This window comes from Trachemys scripta, chromosome 10 (genome assembly GCF_013100865.1).
Source record: "Trachemys scripta elegans isolate TJP31775 chromosome 10, CAS_Tse_1.0, whole genome shotgun sequence".
In the NCBI taxonomy this organism is placed as follows: domain Eukaryota; kingdom Metazoa; phylum Chordata; order Testudines; family Emydidae; genus Trachemys; species Trachemys scripta.
The window spans coordinates 74,544,243-74,559,345 of NC_048307.1; the positions used below are offsets into that span (position 1 = coordinate 74,544,243).

The 15,103-nt window shown below is 40.3% G+C and overlaps 1 protein-coding gene across 4 annotated transcripts in view; it reads left to right on the top strand.

The window, feature by feature from the left end:
* MCTP2 (multiple C2 and transmembrane domain containing 2) overlaps positions 1-15,103 on the top strand; it is a 177,100-nt gene that overhangs the window by 62,992 nt on the left and 99,005 nt on the right. For 3 of the 4 annotated variants that reach the window (XR_004647453.1, XM_034783932.1, XM_034783933.1), the window contains 5 exons: positions 601-677; positions 1,451-1,562; positions 3,877-3,912; positions 10,184-10,348; positions 12,344-12,474. Coding sequence is in view for 3 of the 4 variants with exons in the window: in XM_034783932.1 (XP_034639823.1) it covers positions 601-677; positions 1,451-1,562; positions 3,877-3,912; positions 10,184-10,348; positions 12,344-12,474 (521 nt within the window). In the remaining variant the exon portion in view is untranslated. Of the gene's footprint in view, positions 1-600; positions 678-1,450; positions 1,563-3,876; positions 3,913-10,183; positions 10,349-12,343; positions 12,475-15,103 lie in introns of those variants that run through there. The other variant, XM_034783934.1, reaches the window with a different exon arrangement.

Genomic DNA, 15,103 nt, shown 5'->3' on the forward strand with positions numbered 1-15,103 from the left:
GATGTTGTGTTTTCAGTGTGTGAATGCCCCAAATCAAAATAATCTGTTTGACTGGAGGCGTTTAAACCTACTGTGCCAAACTCTGCCCTCAATTACATCTGTGCAACCTCAGTGAAATCAATGGGGTTTACCTGAAATAATTTAAGAGTGTAATTTGGTGAACTGAGTTGAGTAAAATTATTACCTGTGAGGTAGTGGTGACAAGCAGCAAAGCTCTTTCTCATTATGAGGTAACTTTATAGTTAACAGAGCTGCAAGCTACCAGTTGTAAGCACTAATTGCTAAAACATCTGTAGCTAAAAAACTGCCTGGTTGTGTACAATATTCAATTGTACTGTACTACCAGATATGTAGGAATGGTCCCAATCCATTGTTGCATACATGACTCTGTTCACCATATGTCAAGAAGGCATTTCAAAATGCTGTTAAAATATTCAATTAAAATCTACATTAAAGAACGGAAATGGAGAATTATCCCTGAACAATATATAGGCTTTGATTCCCAAAATATGGAATGAAACTCAAAATGTCAGTTCTTTTTTCTGATGTGGCAAAACTGGCTTAGGCTGTGAAAATAATATGCATTTATTTTGCTACCAGGTATATGATCGAGACTTAGCCTCCTCTGACTTCATGGGATCTGCATTTGTGGGGCTGAGCAACCTTGAGCTCAACAGGTACTATATGAATTTATTAAAATGTGTTCCTGCAGTTTAGTTTAGAAATGATCACAACACTTTTGTAGCAGCTTAATCTTTTATCTGTGGGTTGTTGGTCTGAATGTGGAGCTGGGAGACAGGAATTCATGTTTTATTCCTGGCTCTTATACTTACTTCCTGATATCTTGGGCAAGTGCATTTCTTGCATTATGGGCCCCATGGCTGTACTATCTGAGTGGCTTACAAACATTAATGAATTTATTTGCACAACACCTCTGTGAGGTAGGGAAATAGTATCATCTCCATTTTCAGAGGGGGAACTAAGGCAGAGAGAGATTAAATGATTTGTCCAAGGTGATGCAGGAAGTCTGCATCAGATCTAGGAACTGAACACAGATCTCACAAGTCAATGTCCAGTCTTTAACTGTCAGACAATTCAGCTGGATAAGTCATTGTCAGTTTCCTTTCCTGTAAAATGGGGATAGCATTGATCAGTTTTCTGCCTGTCTGCAGGTGGTGGGTTATCAGAATTAATTGCTATGGAAATACAAAGTATTATTTAAAGTTGCTCTGCTGAAAGTTGTATGTTTTGTGGGAGCTGTGAGGGGGAATATGTGCCACAAAGAAATACGCCAGATTGCACATTTTAATATTTAGACTCAATTTTGAAAACTTTAAAATGTGCTAAATATCAGCCATAAAAAAACAGAATTTGCACAATTCAGTTGACCTTTAATAAGGAACCAGAAGCTAAAATGGAGCCTACAGATGCATTTCTTTTCTGCTTACAGAACTACTGAACAGATTTTAAAATTGGAAGATCCAAACAGTTTAGAAGATGACATGGGAGAGATTGTGTTAAACTTGAGTCTAACAGTCAAGCAAGGAGACTTCAAGAGAACTGTAAGTGGCTTAGGAAATCAAATTTATAGCTGGAATGCGCAAAAAAAGAAAGCTTCCCTAATCTGATTTACTCTATACTGGGAAATGCCACCTTTATTTTCATCCTCTGAGACTCAACATTGAAAACTTGGTAGTTCCTGATTTAAAAATCAACCACACTGGACTGGATAAAAGTTGCTTATGCTTCTATCGCCAAGTGCTTCCGTTCTGTGGCTTTAAACAGCGAGCCCACGAATAGCAAGTCTCCATATATTTCAACGAGTGATAGGTCTGTGCGTATGTGTGTGAGATATCTCTAAAAGTGTATGCCCTTTTGCAGGACTGCTCTTTCAGGACCTGCCATTTTCTCAAGGAGTTTAGATTTTATGAATTTTTAAAAAGGTGTTAAACCTCCAATTAGATGTGATTTTTTTCCCCCATACCAGTTAAAAATATATATATCAGTGTGAAATGTAAAAGCAAGGATTTACTATTCAGACCAGGTTGTGCCTGCCCTGCATTGGTGCATATTGCTGAGAGGAGGGAAATGACTGAAGGAGCTATGTTCTTGCAAAACTGAGAACAGGCCAGGCACAGTCTTAAACCTCACCAGATTCTTCAGTGAGCTTTGGATCAGGCTTTTGTTGCAGAAGTGCCGTGGGACTCCAGTGTTGAAAGGGGTGATAGAAACCCAGAAGGAGTTGGGCAGAGGCTGCAGAGAGTGTGATTAAAGGGAATAAGGGCTTTCAGGATCAGGGTTTGTGTGACTATTTTTTTTTAAATATCACCATTTGTGTTTCACACAAAACATGGCCCAGGCCTAAATCTGTAACTTCATCTTGCAGTCATTTAGAGAACAGGTTGACAGCGAGAAAAAACCCAAAGTATATCATTTGAATAGATCTAATTTTCAAGCAAGTCCAGTTTTAAATATGTAACTAATAAGTTTTGCTGGTAAAAAAAATGGGAAGTGTTTCTGTGAATATTAAATATAACAGCTTCAATTTTTCAGAATCCAATGTGAACACTGCAGCCTACTGAGACTGTTAAACTAGACATGTGGGAATTCATAGTAGGTATGGGATATTTATGAAAGTGAGAATGTTACCAAAAGACGGGTTGGGGTGGAGAATATAGGAAATAGACTTCACAAGAAAGGTGAGCCTTTCATTATTGTTTCTTCCTAGTAGCTGCCTGTTTTTAAGAGTTGTTAATGTATTAGGTAATTTAATAGTGCATTGTTGGAAAGTTTTTCATATTTCTCCCTCTGCATATGATTATTTAAAAATTTCAACAGCAACCAAATAATGATGATAAAAATTCCAGAACACTTATTTGGGTTGTGCTTATCTCACCTAGCATTATATATGCCGTAAGAAGGTAGCTTTTCCTATACAAATAGGGAGGGAATGACTTGCCTGATCTTAAAGGTAAGAAAGCAAGAAATGTTGCGAGCATGGCTGTTAATGGTCTGACCTTTCCTTAGTCATTAATGAGACACTCTCTCTATGTCAAAGTCCTCTAATAAACTTCCCTTGAAATTTTGGCTGTGCTTACTAGTGCAAGCCCATTTGGCTGGGATGTCAACTCCCTCATTAACTTAATATGCAAGGCCAGGGATGGCATCCAGGTCACTGTGTGTAGTAAGTGGCGGGACAGGTGCACAGTCCATGTGAGAGCTGCTGGAGGCATTTCTTCTGACTTGGGGAACAGTTCCTCTGGCAGCATTAAGGAAATGTGGGTCAGAGTGGCCCTGGGGATTCTGGGTTAAGAGAGGGGGCAGCATTAGTTCTGGGCAGCAGCCTTGGGAATGCCTGGGTGTGTGGTTAATATTCAGAGTGCAGATGCCTAAAGAGGGGGTGCATGCTGTGAAAATTTCACTGACCATATTTTAGGCACTTGTGTTTCAAATGAAAATAGCTCAGCCATTTTCAATAGACTCAGAAGAGCAAAATGGTCTTGTCCTTGCTATGCACTTAACAGCAAGCTGATTCCATTCCCCCCCCCTTTTTAAATTAGCTTAGTAGGACCAGATGGCACCAAAAGTTTGAGCCATGCATCTTACCAATGGCTCAGGGTCTCTTCCACTTTTTATTCTTGATGCTTTGTTTCCTTTTATTTCTGGTGCAATGCAGGTGTTCTGTTTTGTTGTTTGTTGTCTGCGAGGGAGGTAGTTTAGTTGAATGCAGTGGTAGAGCCAACTCTGTGCTAGTAATATGCCTTCCCTAGCACAGTTTATAAACCAGTGTTCAGATTATTTGACTAACCACTTTACCTGTTTTCCTCCCTTTGCTTTTGGATTCTCTCTGTTGCAATGGTGGAAACGCATGAATAGAGATGGTCAAATCAGAAGAAACAAACGTCATCCAAGGTAACCCATATCCCTTTTCTCTGTAAATCTTTTGTTCCCTTTCTCCCACAAGAAATTTCTTTTTTTTTTCTTACGTAGCATCTCCATTACTGGAGGTTCGCAACCATGCTAGCGCATTTTGTACGCTCCTCCGGTATTCTCTTTGTGGATGAATAGTCCTTGAACAACCCAGGATTCCACACCATCTATCCGAGGTGGTTTTCTGTAACTAGTTTGAAAACTCTTAGCACAGATGCAGACTGTCAGGCCCTCTGGACCATGATTCTCATTCCTTTCTCAGTCTGACGGTTGAGTGAGCTCTTATTGTTGTTTGTATTATAGCGGCAACTGGAGACTCCCAGCATGCTTGGGTGCCCATTGTACACACACATTGTAAGGAACAGTCCCTAACCAGAAGAGCTTACAGGGTAAATTGACAAGGAGGAGGAGACAGAGAGATGAAGGGACTTGCCCAAGGTCACACAGCAGAACAGTGGCATAGCTGGGAATATAACCCAGGTCTCCTGACTCTGTCCAGTGTCCTATACATTGTACAATGCTGTCTCTGTTCTTGAGCAGAGATTTCCTCAGATCCTTCTGTTGAGAGTTTCCCCTGGTGGAATGAACAGGTATTTTGGCTGCTAGAAATAGAATGGTACCATCAAGATCTGCATGTACCATTACTGGGTATCCACATGAATGTCTTCCCTTTGGGCCATTTTTCTTTTGCACCCACTTATTGCATCATGCTTATATTGGATTTGTAAGCTATTCAGGAAAGAGACTGGCTTTATATTTGTTCTGTAAAATGCCACCAAAAATACTTCTGTAAAGAGGACATGTAATGTACATTCTGGGCACAGGTCTGCAGCTATTTTGGCTTAACCAAACAGTTCCAGGGATAATGCTGGCCCTCTACAGCTATATTCATACTGCAGAGATACAGCAAGAAATTGCTAAATGGAATATGACAGAGAGTGATGGAATAATTGAAGAGCTCAGCAGTTTAGTTTTTAACTAAAGCCCCTGAAATTACTAGTGCCCACACTTGATCAAATGTGGCTTGATCTCTCTTTCTGCCATGTGCGCACACACACAGCTGTCACTCGAATCTCGCTGGCTTGGAGTCCCAGGACAGGGAGCCAGATATTCCAACTCTATTCCTTTCAGTCCAAAACAGCCAAAGTTCCGTCTTGCCCTTTTTCTTTGTTGTACATTCTCGCTCTGTATTTTAAACACTTGATTTGAAATAACAGAGATAAAGCTTTAATTCATGCTGGCAGGTCATTCAGTTCCCCAGGCTCCAGCTAACATCTTAACATCGTTTTAAATAAAATTAAGAGATGCCAAAGCATGATATTGGATTAGTGGATGCAAGATTATTGTTGAAAGAAAAAATAGCTGCAACCCTTTGCTCTATTCAGTTATAGCCACTAGAGGGTAAGAGAGCTTCAGTTCTTCACAGAGGAGACATAGTTCATGCTCTAGTGTGATCTCTTAAGAAAAGCTTCTGTGGCCATCCAAGGCAGTAAAGAATTTCCCAGAATGTGCTGGAAAAAATCTGACAAAGCAATATTTCCTAGTTTATTGATTCTGCTACTGCATTAAAACACTAGTACTGTCCATCAATAACCATCTTTAGTTAGGAAACTCTGGTCTGTGGAAACTGTACTGGCAGTTTGTGGCAGAACATAAAGGCTAGAGAGAAAAATTGTGAGCACAGGGAATATAGATGTCTAGGGAAGGCATGAGAGGTTATGGAAAAATGGCCAGAGGAGTGTGATGAGGTAGAAGAAATGCAGACGGACTGGATAAAGATACCAGAAATATGGGGGGGAACATTATATAATGGATACACAAACTTAGCACTGTTGTTTTGGCTATTACACTTTGGTTGCTGTTCAAGGAAGAAAAACTCCATATACAATCCATTTGTGCAACTTGGTTCCTGATAAATCTGCATCGCACTGATTAAATTAAATGTGTCTCAGAAATCTACATCTCTAACATGATCAGGAAAGGAAATGTTTTATATTAGGGGTAGCTTAACTTCTTCTCAAGATGAATTAAAGTGGGATTTTATTGTAATTTTCAGATCCTGTTGTTATGCAGTATTTTCATATGTGGATAGAAGGACTTAAAAAGAAAAAAAACAAGTTACATTTTTCAGCCTTTGATTTCTCAACTCTCTATATATCTGAGACAATTATGGCTTATAACTGGATCTGATCCCCTAAGTTTTATCTTAGACTGGATAGCAAATACCAATGCCACAAATGAATCTTCTTATTACTTTAGTCACCAGTCTACCTTGCAGGGACCCAGTAATATCCCCAATGGAGCAGTGCCTCCACACTGGTACCAATAACTGTTGCAGTCCCATGTGCAGAGTGGAAAAAATATAAGTTAAACCTGTTGTTGAATACTTTTTATTTACTGTCCTTCCAACTCCCTATCTTCTTTAAGAAAAAGCAGATAGAACTTTTTAAATACAGAAAATAGAAGACAATAAAAATCATGCAAGCATTGGCTATGGGTAGGATGCAGAGATGATTTCAGATACTGAATATTGCATATGAAATCAGTATTGTGCAAGAGGTATCGAACTGGGTGGCTTGTATATTTGTCAGCATATATTTATCACTGCTCTTAGAGGGGGTGTGTGTCACATAAAGCAAGTTTTTTGGGCATGATTACATACCCAAAGGTAGCAAGATATGTGCACTGCATTTGGAGCCCCTTGCTTAGGATGGGAGTGTGGGATAGCATTGTTTTTTGATATAGCTAACTCCAGAGTGTAATTTGCTTTTTTGCTCATCAAACGGTAAATGGCGCTGCAGAAGGAAGCATGGCCCCTTTGTTTTTAGGAAGTATTCACCATACTCTGTCCATCTGTAAGAAAAACAAGATGAAGTGCCCCCTTCCCTTCCTCTTTTTCCAGGCTGTTTAGCCTATAGAGATATTTTGGGGCATAGGGGAACACTACGTCTGATGCTTAGTAGCCTTGTTTGTCCCAGGTGGCTAGACTCTTGCACCGAGGGTGCCCTGCATGTAATTTCCATCCTTTGTACGGATGAATAACCTTTAAGTGTTGAACATCTAGGAAGCAAACAAATGGGTTTGCTTGGGGGGTGGTGGAGGGGATTGACCTGCAGCAGTTTATTCCTAAAACAAGTGATTGAATTGCCACCTTGATATCTAAAGCTGATTGAATAAATTGGCTGAAAAGGATGACTCTGGACTGAAGTGCTCCCACTCCTCTTATCACAGGGGATAATCCTTCACCCTCCTTTTCATGTGTGGGTTTGCCTGCCTCATTGCATTTGGCTCTCTATAGCAATACCCTGTGGGCAGTGGTGCCTCTGTGATCTTCGAACGTTTCACAGAGCCATAGAACTCAGTTGCCAAAGGGTCACGTGCCATCACAGCAATCTCCCGTCAGTTCAATTGCCTTTCTAATCCTCCGCTCCTCTTTCCCAGAGGGAAACTGCCTCTGCATAGCGGTTTCCCTGCCTAATGAGTAGAGGTCCGGAAACTTGTTTGTTTATTTTGCAAATTACAGTGGTTCCAATTTCTACTTTGACCTATTCACAGGAATTCGAACACTTTCTGTTGTCCTGTCTCATCCTTTTAAGTACAGGAGGCGAAAGACGGGTTCATTTTACGCTTGTCCACCTCACTGTATAATTTAAACAAATGTATGATGGTTTCTTTTTTATTGCTCACCAGCATACAGAAAGGCTTTGACCCTTCCCCACAAGCACTGTGCCCTCTCCGGGGAGGCAGTGTAACCTAGTAATGATTGGAGGAGCGTCTAGAAGTGAGGGCACCTGAGTTGTGTTCCTTACCAGCTCTGCCACTGACTGGCTTTGAGATCGTGAGCACGTCACTTAATTTCTCTTTACCCATCTATAAAGTGGAGCTAATATTTGCCGACCTCATGGGGGTGATGCAAGGCTTAATTAATTAACACTGTGTAAATCGCATAGGCGACAAGCATGAGAGAAGAATTATAATGAAATAATTTTGATTTAAAAATGAATAATAAAATATCTGCCCCTTCTTACCTTGGGTGACATTTGCCTCAGTGCAAACTGTCCTCTCCAACACTTTAAACCCATGGAAATGACCCATGGTCTGGTCCAAACATTCCCACAGAGGAGTAGGCCCCATGTGCCAGCCACCTGCATTGTGGTGGGTAGAGCAGGCTCCTGAGAGCTGTTTCTCCCTCTCTCCCCTCCCCTCCCCCGCAGATGGACAGGGATTGAGCAGAGTTGGAACAAGCCAAGAAGCAGATTTTGACTGTTCAAGCCTCCTACTCTTACTCAGGGCTGTTGGCAAAGCCAAAATTTAGTCCTTACGAAGTCATGCAGGTGGCCTTATGTAGCTCTTTGCACTGTATTGAATGTTGCCCTGAGGATTTACCTACTGGTTAGGAGGACCATAGACCTGGATTGCTACCATAAAACACTAGACTGATCAAAACCAGAAAGGATCCCTATGAGAGGGCTCACCAAATTTGATTTTAAAATTACATGATGATAACTTTCTTTGTTGCTGAGCCTGGAGACTCTCGCTAAGTGGAGATTTCAGTTTAAAAAAAAATGTACTGTGGATAATAAAGTTACTCTGTCTGTTTTTTGTGAACTAGCTTCAAAAACATATTCCTCCTCCAAGGAAGGGAGGGAAAATCCTTGGACCTAAAGCAGCAAGTACATCACATCAAACATGACTGTGTTAAATACTAAAATGTTCAAAGTATGACTGAGATAGATAAAGGCTTTGATGGGAAGTGGATATTTCCCAGGGACATTACAAGCAATAATCCAGATGTTATAGTGTAATGCAACGAGTGTCCATGGATAGATCGGGAGCTCAAGCCAAGCAGTGCCTGCTGTAGGCCTTAGCCCTCCACTCCCATGCTGTTCTGCCATATGGAAGCAATCTCTAGGCCCCTTTAATAGCCAGCTTTGGATTCCATTTTCACAGGGCTCGTAGAGCTAAGTGGAGCTGTTTTATGGACAAGTTAGATAGAAGCCTTTCCAAGATAAACATCCAATTCAAAATTAGGACATACCAAGCCACAAAATTATTTTAGGGCATATTTCATGGAAGCACTGCCATTTTTCTTAGGCAATTGCCAGACTGTAGGATGCCCTTTGATCCCTTGTGGACATTACTCCCTTTTTTATAAAAAGGATTTTGAAATAGTTGCAGTGTTTAGGGAGGAATATATCTGCCGGGACTTTGAAGTATGTCCATGGGAACAGTCATGCTTTAGCTTTTTGGCCTACAAGATGAACTTAAAAAAAATTTGCACTGCAGCTGGATTTATGAATCAAAATCTCATTTTCTTTTTAAAGGTAGGAATTTTCATCCAGTGTGCCAGGAAAGCCAAACAGTGTGTTTAAATAGAAGTATATTAATATGCATGTGGGATTCAAACGTTTGGGTATTTTAACTGGTAAAAAGCAAGTTAAAATTTGTGTATGTGCTTCCCATGATTTAAGAATTTTGTTACTGGGTAATTCTTCCTTAAAATGTTATTCCCAGGCCTGAAATGCTCTTGAAATCTTTTTTTTATTTAGTAACACCATATCTTTCTTGTTTTTAAAGCTAACACATCCTGTTTTCATGTGATTAGTGAAATCTCCTCCTCCCTTTTGGACCCACCAGTCTGTCACGATTGAAGCACAGAAGCATGGCATGTTTAAAATTGTTGCATGGCAATAAAATATGGCATGACTTAAAGTGAGAAGAAAGATCTGGAAACTTAAGGCTACACCTCTCTGCTACTCCCCCCAACAAAAAGGTCCATTTAGTCATTTCCACTGCCCATAAAATATTGCCAGTGCTATAGTGGTATGTGCCGCTACATGATGAAATCATAAAGTTAATAAATATGTTGTAATTGCCATTTAACCACCAGATAAAAGTCATCATGTTTCAATGGGCCTCAGTATTTTTGATTCACAAGCTCAAATTCTGGTAACATAAACACTAAAGACTAGCAAACAAAGAGCTATAGGTGCATAATGGGAAAGAAGCGTGGTCTGGTGGTTTGAGCACCAGCCTGGGAATCAGGAAATTCATGGTCAGTTCCCATCCCTGCCAGACTTCCTGTGTTACCTTGGGCAGATCACTTAGTATGTCTGTGTCTCCGCTCACCACCTATAAAAAGGGGTATAATAGTACTTCTGCATCTCCAGAGGTGATGTGAAGATGCAGTAGAGGTTGTGGTACTTAAGAGATGTATCCAATAGCGTCTTTATGAAGTCAACTTGTTTTTCAGTCAAGTTTCAAACGAAATGTGCGACTCTCTGAATCCATGCGAAAGAATGAAATATGGAATGGAATTGTGACGATCACTTTATTGGAAGGGAAGAATATCCCAGGAGGGGGCATGACACAGATTTTTGTCCTGTTAAAACTGGGAGATCAAAAATATAAGAGTAAGGTAAGTATTAACAACTTCTATAAGTGTGTAAGGTAGGGCAAATAAGGGGTCTGCTTTTTTTCTTTTTTCTTTACACCATTGGAACTCTTTCTTCAGTGGAGTTGTTCCTGATTTATAGCAGTGTAAGTGAGCGCAAAATCAGGTTCAAGGAGTTTAGATTTTTTTATGTCCCTTTTCCTCATATGTACATTTAATTGCAGAATAGGAAATAGAGAATATGGTGTGTGTGTGTTTATATATAAAATATACACTTCACAGTGATGGATGCGCAAAACTAATATAAAATGAAACAGGATTCATGCATAACACATGGTTTTGTTCTCTGCCAATACAGAAGTCATTTTGTAATGTTAAGTGTGCTGTATAGGGCAGACCCTAAAAACTGTGCATTGACATTTTAAAAACATTCATTGACTTTTAAAGAATATACATATTTAGTATTAAAAAAAAAACCTTTGAAATTTCCAGTGTTGCTGCCCAGAGCTAGTTCTTCATTCCGTTCTTCATAGAGCTGGGCCAGAGTTCATGTTTACTTGCACCCTGTGCAGCTTCCCTGGAATCCATAGATTGAATGGAGTTCCAGTGGGTGGGCATTTCACCCTTTCATTCTAAAGACGGGGAGTGGCGAGGAGGGGGAAGTGCAATTAAAGACAAAACAACAAAACCCTCTTAATACAAACAAATGAGCTAGATATTCTAGACTGGGTTACAGGACCTGATAATTCTAGAAACAAGCCCTGATGATCTGACTACAGAGATTCCACAAAATGTGATCATCCTGTGGTTGTTTTTCAAAAATATGTAAATAATTCTAACCAAAGAGGAACAGAACATGACACTATTTCATTAGAAAAGTAGTTTTAAAAAAGTAATAAACAGATTAGTTAATCCTTATAGTTAAGATGCTGTATCTCCATCAAAGATGCACTTTTCTGTTTACCTTTAATGCAATAATAAATATTAAAATTGAAAATGTTTCACATCCTTTTATGGGGATTATTTAATTTACCCTTAGTCAATCACACATCACACAAAAGCAGACAAGAGGAGGGAGACCATAGCAGTGGTGCAGGTAATCCAATATCCTGTCTTTTATAATGGTCAATGACATATAGAAGAACAGCTGGTGTACTTCCAATATAATCTAATACAGGGATCAGCAACCTTTGGCACGCAGCCCACCAGAGTAAGCCCCCTGGCACGCCGGTCCGGTTTGTTTACCGGCTGCGTCCGCAGGTTCGGCTGATCGTGGCTCCCACTGGCTGCGGTTCAGCATCCCAGGCCAATGGGGGCTGTGGGAAGCTGTGGCCAGCACATCCCTCAGCCCGTGCCGCTTCCAGCAGCCCCCATTGGCCTGGAGTGGTGAACTGCAGCCAGTGGGAGCCGCGATCGGCCGAACCTAATCTAATATATTGTGTATTGCAAGAGATATTAAGGTCCTCATCCCGCATACACTCATGTTCCTGAGTAAATTTATGCACATGAATAGTCTCACTGAACTTAATGGAACTATTTGCATGCATGAAGTTACTTGTGTGTATAAATATTTGCAAGATGAGGTCCTAACTGCTCATTCCCGCCTCTGCTAAGGTTTATTTTAACATAAAAGAATGAAAACCTGGGACCTGATTCTGATCTCATTCAAACCTGTTCAACCTCACTGACTTCCAAGGGCTTGCCCCTGATTTATGCCAAGTTAAGTGACATTGATCCAGGCCTGTGGTCTATTTAAACTGGAGATGTTGGTTCCACTTTCCTATATGAGCATTTCTCCCGCCACACAGTCATTTTCTATTCATCATTATGGGGAAGAAAACACTTTTAAGAGAAATGTGGATCTGCATGATAGGCTGCAGAGCCTCGCTGGGGATGCTCCTCTTGGTACTTGATGCTCAAACATCTGGCCTTGCTCTTGTAGATGAAATTGATGTATACATAACTGTGGAAATAAGTGCCATTTAAGAAAAGTAAATATTATAACTGCATGTTTTCTAGACACTGTGTAAGAGTGCAAATCCTCAGTGGAGGGAACAGTTTGATTTTCACTACTTCTCTGACAGGAAGGATATGTTGGACATTGAGGTCTGGGGAGAGGATAACAAAAAGCATGAGGAGCTTTTGGGAATGTAAGTTTTTAAAGTGTGGATGATGATGTGATGGTATTTTTAAAATTAAATGTTAACAATGTAACCTGTTCTGTACTGTCCAGAGTAGCATTATACTTTGCTTTACATTATTCTGACAGCACCCAGATGCTGCTGTGAGGGGAGCAATATAAATACCTACATGTGTTGTGTTCTAACATAATATGCTGGTTACTTGAGCAGAGCTTGTGACTCACCTACACAATTTCATTCTGTTTCACAAATTCATTGTGGTCTGGCCTGTTGGGTAATCGAGTCTGGCCTGTGGCCAATACAGGATTTTTTCCCTACTGAATATTCTCTAAGATTTCCCGTTATGCTTTAAATTTCACAAGTGATGGTTTGCATCACCTTTGCTGATGAGATTTTTTCTTTTAAGAATTAATATTTGAGCTTTTTATATTTTCATAATAGGGAAGTGTATATCCTATCTCTTTATCCTCTCCTTCCCCTCCCATCAAGTCCCATCCTGTTTGTATTAGACTAGAGGTCTCATTATCTTTTGTAACCCTTGTCATACATTCCTCCTCATTGTCTTCTCCTTTGTTTGACCTTGCTGTGTCACTACTCAGTCCCTCATCCTGAAATTGGATCTACACAGACAGACACTTGTAGCTGTGTGGAGCCCCCCATGCGTCTACCTGTGCATATCCAATTTCAGGATCAGTGTCTTAGCGGATAAGTTTAGGTGAGTGGCAGACATTGCTGATTTGGTCGACTTAATGTACCCTCTCTAAATACACACACACATTACATCATTTGAAAGCTTATTATGTCTACTTTAAGATGAGGTATGATGTGGAGGTATCAAGTGGTGTCATTACCATAGGAACAGGGATAAACAATGACACCATCAACATGTTAAAATGACCACTTTGAAATATTTGTAATCGTTTGTTAGTTTAATGACCACGAAGCATCACAACAATCATCTAAAGGTTAAAACAAAATCTAATAATAAATGTTTACAGGTATCATTGAAATGTAATAGCTCTGGTGACATGTCTAGTCAACATCATGATCGTCATATGGTTCATCACTATGATCTCTGTCAACTGTCAACAGTGTGTGGGTTACCACTATCTTCATTGCATTCTGTGCAAGGAAGATTGTTCTGAAAACAGACACAGTTCATTGTGCAGTGACTTCTTCTGGTACAGTCACAAATAAGGTCTTGTAGAAGCCCTAATGCCACTGGGCCCTTGAAGAATATGGAAAATACTTCATTATCCACATTTTTCCATCCGTGTAAAGGTTAACCAATATCTCATTTACCTATGTGCAAAGACATCCAAATCTTTGTTTGTCAAGATGCTTTTTTGACATGCTTGTCAAAACTATCCTCGCATGATGAGAGTTTGGCCAGTGACTTGTCCTTTTTTGATGGTTAGATTGAGGCACAAGCAGTTTAGGTTTCTGTTTTTTTTCTTGCACTGGTCATTCAGCACTGCTACCACCTTAATTGCTACCAGAAATTGTAGCTTGCCTATCACTCTCTCATTTGGCAAGATCTCTGAAACGATAAGCTCTATTTGTTGCGGCATTTCCCAATACCAAATAGGAATGACACAAAGTCACAACCTTTTAATTCGTGACCAGCAGGAAATATGTTGCAGAGTCAGGAATGAATCTATCGAAAATTGTATGTACAGGTATGAAGTGACACTTATCAGTTGTGCTGATAACATGTGGATTGAAATAGACACCCTTATCTATGTGTTCCATTTCTCCAAAGTAGTGACCAGCAAGGACCAAAACATCTATATCAGTTGATCTAATTACTAAGGTTCCTTTTTCCTTTGACCCCCTCCTTCCCCCCCCCAAGAACCCCAAGAGCCGTATTGGTGCATACAGCATGCAGAAGCATCCTTGTGTCCACCTCCTCTTGAGTACTGTACAAGTCTTGGGCTTCTATAACACCTCTGCTGGTGATGGACTTTGCTACTTCTTCATTGGAAAAGCCTCCACCAAGAAGGACGTTTGTGTAGAGTGGGCTTCTACACTCTCAGGTGCATTTTGAACCATCTCCTCACAGTGAAATTTGACAAGTGGCTGCTTGCTGGATGACATGTTCAGAAACTTTTTCCATGGAGGCACTGAGCATCCACCAATCACCTGGCATTTCTTGCATCCAACCTTAGATCCTGACTGGCACTGTCTTTCTACAGTTTCACAGAGTTACTATTGTCATATCTGTCAAAGACTTCAGTTACAGAAATAGCTTTGTTAAATCCATTAAGGACCTGCCTCAAATACTCAGCAGCCAATTTATAGTACATGTGGAATTTATCTGCAGCCATCATTTGTATGACAGCCAGGACATCTCTGATGTACATGATGGTTTCTTTGTTGAATGCTATTAGCTTATGGATTCTTTCACATTGAACTTCCAGCTGATGTCCTCTCTGTTCTTCTCATTGTTCCATCGGCGTGGAAGATGGACATAGACACAGGTCTTATTGGATGACTAAGAACAGTTGCCATTGAAACACCATCTCTGAATCTTGCTAAAGACAGGGCTCCATGGAAAACAGTTTCTGGACTGATAGGTGCTGTGATTGTCCCTCCCTTGCCAGACGTAAATTTGGTCTTCTTGGGCGTGTCAGCAAAT